The sequence below is a fragment of the Phaethon lepturus genome, unplaced genomic scaffold (genome assembly GCF_000687285.1).
Source record: "Phaethon lepturus isolate BGI_N335 unplaced genomic scaffold, ASM68728v1 scaffold987, whole genome shotgun sequence".
Lineage (NCBI taxonomy): Eukaryota > Metazoa > Chordata > Aves > Phaethontiformes > Phaethontidae > Phaethon > Phaethon lepturus.
In genome coordinates, this window is record NW_010552287.1 from 1 (window position 1) to 6,941 (window position 6,941).

General features: G+C 37.7%; 1 protein-coding gene across 1 annotated transcript; it reads left to right on the top strand.

Moving 5' to 3' along the window:
- The first annotated feature begins 902 nt into the window (after nt 1–902).
- Nucleotides 903–3,667, top strand: CFL2 (cofilin 2 (muscle)). Its single transcript, XM_010291152.1, has 3 exons — nt 903–1,210; nt 1,311–1,387; nt 1,479–3,667. The coding sequence occupies exons 1-3, from the start codon at nt 951–953 to the stop codon at nt 1,589–1,591; spliced, it is 450 nt and encodes a 149-aa protein (XP_010289454.1). The 5' UTR covers nt 903–950; the 3' UTR covers nt 1,592–3,667.
- Nucleotides 3,668–6,941: the final 3,274 nt, after the last annotated feature.

Below are 6,941 nucleotides of genomic sequence, written 5' to 3' on the forward strand. Positions count from 1 at the left end.
CGGGCTCCCTCAGGGACAAAGCCGCCGGCTCCAGCGAGCCGTGCACCTGCCTTCCCCCAGCAGCCGGCTCTGGCAGCGCCCGCCTCTTCAGAGGCGATTGTTGGAGCCAGAGCAAGGGCGCTGCGGGTGGGTTTAGCTCCCTCGCTCGCAGTGGGGTTCGCTAAATTATTTTCTTTCTGCCGTGAGCTCCCCGTTTTCCCTGTCAGTGTTTTGTTTTCTTGCTGGTTTTTAGGCTTGGGTTTTGAACGGCTTACTGGGGAGCTGTACACATTGTAACTGGTATTTATGTGTGAAGGAAGAGCAGGCAGATAATACTTGTGCAGCAGTACGAAGTAAAATTAAGGAATTTTTCAAGTGCGGCATTGAAGCTGACACAATGCAGAAAACATTTCTGCTGCTTGTAGAGCCTTACATCACCCAACAAAATGAGAGTCATGACAGTGCTGGATGTGAGCTGCTGCTGTAGTGCTTTAAACAAACAAACAAAAAAAGAACAAAAAACCCACCCCCTCATCCCAGCCCAAAACTACAAACTGCTTTCCTATGTTCAGTTCCTCCCGTCCCGCTCTCCTCCTCACCCCAAATAAGCAAAATGTATGATAAGGTAATGGAAAACTGCTTGAGTAGTATAGTTGTGTGCCTAGTTGTATAAAGCTGCTATCCAGAATCACAGCTGAAGATGCTGAGATCTGCAACAGGAGAGTACAGAATTTACACCTCCTTTATATCTTCTGCTCCAGTCCTGCAAAGATTACCAAATTCCTAGTGTATTCAGGTTGAGTATAGTATTTTTATTGTTAGGGGGGCAGGCAGACTTCTTTATCTAGCACTGTGGGCTATCATCTTTTCTGGCAAATGTTGATTTTTACTGTTTAAATTATTCCTTTGATCTCATTTTACAGGCTTCTGGAGTAACAGTGAATGATGAAGTCATAAAGGTGTTTAATGACATGAAAGTAAGGAAATCTTCAACCCCAGAGGAGATTAAAAAAAGAAAGAAAGCCGTTCTCTTCTGCTTAAGTGATGACAAAAAACAAATAATTGTAGAGGAGTCAAAGCAGATACTGGTTGGTGACATTGGAGATACTGTGGAGGACCCTTATACAGCCTTTGTGAAGTTGCTACCTTTGAATGATTGCCGATACGCTTTGTATGATGCCACATATGAGACAAAGGAATCTAAGAAAGAAGACCTGGTATTTATATTCTGGTGTGTAAAAGAAAAGCTTGCTACTAAAATTGAATATTCTGGAGTTAACACTGGATGACTGAATAACTGTTTTGTTGTGGTTTTCCTCTTTCCTTTAAAGGGCTCCTGAAAGTGCACCTTTAAAAAGCAAGATGATCTACGCAAGCTCTAAAGATGCCATTAAAAAGAAATTTACAGGTACAGACCTAAAAATGTTTTGCACATTAATTATAATGCTGTTTAGATATTGAGGTTCTCACAAGTACACTGTTGTCCGTCTGTCTTTCAGGTATTAAACATGAGTGGCAAGTAAATGGTTTGGATGATATTAAGGACCGTTCAACACTTGGAGAGAAATTGGGAGGCAACGTGGTAGTTTCACTTGAAGGAAAACCCTTATAAAAAGACAGACAAGTGCCATCTGGATCTAAGGAGCTTCCATTTCTGCAGCTCGTTCAATTGGAATAGTATTAGTCTCCCTGTCCCCTTTCCTTCTCAAAAAAATAAGTCCTTTCCCTAATGCCCCTGAAGGAGATGTCATTGTTAAGCAGTCTACCAGTGATTGCCATTAGACTGTTTAATCCTGGTAGTTTTACGTAGGATCCAAGGAATGCTTTCACGTCATACTCTTAGCCAAAACTGACGTTGCAGGCGTTCCTTGCAACATGTACAATGAATGTGATAGTTAATGTGAATAGTCTAGCAGACAGCAAAGGGTAAGCTAATTGAATGCCTTGAAAGTATTGTCCACTGGTCGGATGGTAGACTCTATACAGTATTACTTACAGTTGCACTTGATTGCAGTTCCATGAGGCTCTTGTGCATTCATACACCTCACCTGCCTTGACAAGCCTATTTTTGTGACATGGCAGCACACAACACTATGCATTTAAAGCACTTTTTTGTAATATGTTTGACCTGCGCCCCCCCTCAAAGGAATGCCAATTAAGTTGCTGTAACTGTGTCATCAAATTATTGTAGTACCTCAGTTTCATTCCTGTTACATGCATATCTTTATAAACGAAGTAGCTGTTACGATGCCTTTTGTTTTCCATTGAATGTACACTACTGAACAGGAGTAGAAGTTATCTGTTTACCATGTGAGTCTTGAAACACTAAAGTTTTGTAAAACATCAGTCATGGTGGCAATTTCTGTATTAAAAAGAGCCTTAAATGGAACATTGTTCTTTGAGATCAAAAACTGGCCACGTTGCAATAAAACTTGTGGCATATTACAGAATGTTGCCTTGTTTTCATTGGAAAATACAGTTTTTAAGTATGTTTAATTTAAGCATATTTCAAATAACTTCTGTGGAAAGTATTGTAAAGACAAAAGATCATTAATCTCATCTTAAATAATGCAAGTTTTTCATTCCTAATCATGATTTAGGCACTCCTTTACAATACTTTGTGGCTCTGTTCTGATCATTCGATAAAGGACCTGATCCTAGTTTACCGTTAAAGAAGCTACCACTACTAGAGACCATTAGTTCCATGACATACTTGTGTCAGAAACGTAAAAAACACGAATTAACCACGCAGTGTGTTTCGTACCTGAATGTTCTTAAAGTTCTACGTGTCAGAGTAAAACCTTGCACGAAATCTTACAGCTCGCTGTCTTTTTTTTTTTTTTTTTTTTTGTTGGTAGGATGATGTGTAGTGACAGTTATATGATATGCAAATATGAATCTGGTAAATAATTTTTGCTTCTCGAGTGTTGCAGTTAAGATGGACTTGGTACAAGAAATAGCCTAAATGAACCGTTCTACTTTGTTAGCTTCTATGTAAATAGAACTGGAAAAGTGTTTGCCACTACTAAGGCTTGTGTCGGGGACGTGTTTTGGCTGGGAGCCAGATAATGCTGTCCTTATAGAGAATTTGATCTGCTCTGTGTGAGCAATCCTCCGTTAGCCAGAGCTATTTATGGCAAACACATGCTTTTGTATCTTGTCATCGTTATCCACAAATGGCAAAACTGGACATGATTCTCCTGGTATGCATAAAGGAGCGCTGTTAGGCAGCCACTCGCAGCTGAACTGTACATGCTGCTAGAAGGAATGCTCATTATCATTACCTTATTTTAAAAAGTTGTTAGAGTAGAACTGTGGAGCTTTTCAGCTTGGGCCCTTTATGTTCAGTCCATAACCCTTTCTCAACAAGGAAGTGGATAATCGTAAAAAATCTTTTTTTTCCTTTTTTTTTTTTTTCATAGTTTAAATAACCTAGTGGTACTGTGTTTAGGCTTTCTTGTCCTGTAGAACTTTAAGACTTTGTTTCAGGCTTCTGGCTATCCCTATGACTTGCACACCTCATTGTGTTAGCTGTTCTATGTAGACTAAACTTTACTAGAATTAAAAAGGCATGATGACCACTGACTTACTAAGTGTATTAATGAGTCTTTGTTTTGTTCTACAAAACTCTCCTTTCAGGTACCTTTTAAGGTTGAGAAGTAACTGATGGTATGCATGTTGTCTAGATAAATTTTTTTTTTCTCCTCAAAATAGTCTCTTTATTTCTGATTATTCACATTGTGTGCAAAACCCAGTTTAATGTAAAGATCTACTTTGTGCTTTATGTTTGAATTCAGTACAGTATAATTAAATACTCTTAAATAATTTTCACAAGATATAAATGGTTTCTTTGGAAAAAGCCAAAATGAAAATGTTAAATTTTAATAAACCGTTTGGATTTCATTTTTGACAGTAAACTTTTTTAAGCAGTACTGTGTTTAAATTTATTGTTTGTTGCTGCTGCAAACAGTCTGGAAAGATGTCTGTGGCTTCTAAGTTGAATATTAAAGGTTACTTTTTTTTAAAAGCAAACAAACAAACGTAGCTTAAGTGTATATTGTATATTCACTCAGTCCAAGTAGATACAAAATTGAAGCACAAACTGTATTTATGTAAGATTCCTCCCGAAACAAGTTTTGGATCCAAAAGGATCATCCTGCCTTCAGTTTGTTTTTGAAATGACTGACTGATGTGAGGTCCAATTTAGATGGCTTGCTTTAAAACAAACAAACAAACAAAAAAACCCCCAATAAAGTGCTACAGAACTGTTACTGTTTGAATTCTAAAACAAATGAGAGACAGCTGGCATCTGTTCCAAAATGGTTTGTCAGCTGTTGTTTTCTGTCATTATGCAAAATGGTGAGGGCCTCATTGTGATCGAGAAGTGGAGGAAAATCCTCTCAAGTTGAATATCTTCTGTGTATCTCCGTGTAGACGTGACTTTTGGGTATCTTGGCTTCAGTTATTTTATTGATAAAGAAATGTTAAATAAAATTTTCATGAGAGTAGCTTGTGCAGAAATGGCATTTTTCTTCTAAAAAAAGACTTAAAAACCAGCAGTTGTTTTGTTTGATTTGGTAAATCCTAGAAGAGGTATAGACATACAGGTTTGAATTCTCTGAAAAGGGAAATCAGTCCAAGACTAGTGTGAGTAGGTGAGGTTTATGCTTGTGGTGATTTTAGAAATGCAAAGCTTAAATTTATATGGACTTGAGTATAAAAAGTCCATTGAGTGTAAGAATCACTCCTAGTCAGATCTTGAAATTCATTTTATGTTCAGTTAAAACCCAAAGTGTTTCTCTAAGTGGAAGAGTTTTTCTGCTGTACCATTCCCTCAGAACGAGTGGTAGAATACAGCAATTGCCACCATTTGATAATAAGCTTTACTCTCGTATGCCAATTCCAGTATAAACCAAACTTTCATGTCTGCCTATTTTTTATAAGCTTCTGTAAGTTCCCCTTAGTTTGTGGTTGCAAGTTAACAATTGTAGAGTGAAGACACAGCACTAACGGTGGATGAGAGATCATCAATGTAGCACCTGTCTATAAGTATGGAATTTCTTTGAAATATTTCTGATTTTGAAAACCTGGTATAAATAAAATTAATTTAAATGTCTTCAGATGTTGAGTACGTTTGTGTGCTAGGCAGCACCTGCCCTAATCACTTTGCTGTTGTCTTTGGAGTAGCCCAGGCACTGAAAGGAGGGCTCGTGGAGTAAATATGTGGAATATCTGCGTTTTTGTAATGGGTTTCACCTACAGCCCATTCAGTTCAATACCCGGCTGTAGCAAAAGCCAGCACCGGTGGCTCTGGGGATAGGTGTAAAGAAGTTTTTAGTGAGTTGCTGCTGGATAACCTTTTTCTTGTGTTGGGTGCTAGCTCATATGTTTAGAAAATTAGATTTATTGTTTTTTTAAAAGGTAGCAAAAAGTACGTTTATACTGGCAAGTCATTTTTAATACTCGGAAGAAAGTGATCTGATGCAGTGTGAATAAAGGTGGCTCCATGAAGAATGATCAGAAGATCATCATTTTGGTAACAGTGATATCTTTCCTGTTACTGTCAAATTTCTTGGATCTAGGAGTTGCTTAACTGGAAAAGAGTTAATTTTGGAAAAAAAGCCATCAGAAACAGCTTCATTGGATTCTCTGGAGAAGACAGGCTTCTACGCTGTAGATGAACAATCTTTTTTAGTGTTTATGTAACAAGCTCTCTATGTGGCTGTAGGGGACAAATATGAGGATACGTGTTAAGAATGAGTAAAAGGTCTCTATGAAATTAAATATCTTTATACAAATTACTGCTTAGTTAAAAAAATGTTCTATTCTTACTGCATTAATATCTAGTGCTTGGTACCTTGTTGAATTTGGGCATTTCCCTGCTTCACCCCCTGTGCTGTTTGAATCTACAACAACCCCTACACATCTTGCTATGCCTTGCATTGCTTATCTGTATCGTCTACTAATAATATCTGAAAAAAGCCCAAAAGTGAAAAATTAAAGCTCTTCCTAGGAAATTCAAACAGGAATTTTATATAATAATTTATGTTTATATAATAATTTATGTTTATTTATTTGATAGGAATTTTTTTTTATATAGCAAGGCTTACAGCAAAAATGTGTGCTATTTGGAGGCACTGAAAGTAATTTTGACATTGTCTTTTTCATATCTCATTGTAGGTTAATGGTTCTGTTGTCCACTTTACTTTGTAGTTACTTAGCTAATGATTGGAAAAGAAACTTGAAGGTGCTGCTGCTGTTTTTAAAAAGTTTCTAAATGTCAATTCAGATGATAAATATACTGACTTCAATTTCCCACTGTTAGCTTAATTTTTATCCTTGTGTGAACAGGCTTAGGAATGTGTGTGTAGCTGTAATCATGCCCTCTCCTCTTCCACCTCTTTATTTTTAAAAACAGCTGTGTCACTGCAAATCCCTGCCATCTGCCCACCATCTTCTGTAAAGCTTTCCGGACAATCTCCGCTTGTACCTTTTAGTATCTATTTCTCACCCCCCTCTCTTGTTGGTGATTGTAGGGATTTGATTTAGAAAAACTAAACGCTGTACTATTATGCTCCTCAAAAGCTTTTCTATTATGCAGAAAGTTAACAGCATCAGTCACTCGCCGGTGAGCACGGCTGCAGGGAACGCATTGGCTTGAAACAAACAAACAAAAAAAGATATGTGATTTTGCGAACTGGTTCAGAGAGCCTTATTTGTGTCTGCCTCCTCTTAGTGGCAGCGCTGCTTTCATCTCTGACCTTCTATTAAGGCTAACGTGAGAACTAAGCTTTTCTTCCATTTTAGCTGTTTCAACAGAAAATTGAATGTCCATGTAAGCAAACAAGGTTCAGAGAAGCAGAGGAAGGTTTAGAAGCAGCAGCTTTTCGTAGAGACCTGTACATCCGAGAGGGGAAAATGAGGGTTACAGCACAGGATTTGTTTCCTTTTAGTTTCAGCAG

Bases quoted from the DNA above. Each gene is read 5' to 3' on its own strand.
- CFL2 (XM_010291152.1), top strand. From the start codon at position 951: ATGAAAGTAAGGAAATCTTCAACCCCAGAGGAGATTAAAAAAAGAAAG. The intron at 1,211-1,310 runs GTGTGTAAAAGA...TTTCCTTTAAAG, and splicing joins GACCTGGTATTTATATTCTG to GGCTCCTGAAAGTGCACCTT. The intron at 1,388-1,478 runs GTACAGACCTAA...TCTGTCTTTCAG, and splicing joins CATTAAAAAGAAATTTACAG to GTATTAAACATGAGTGGCAA.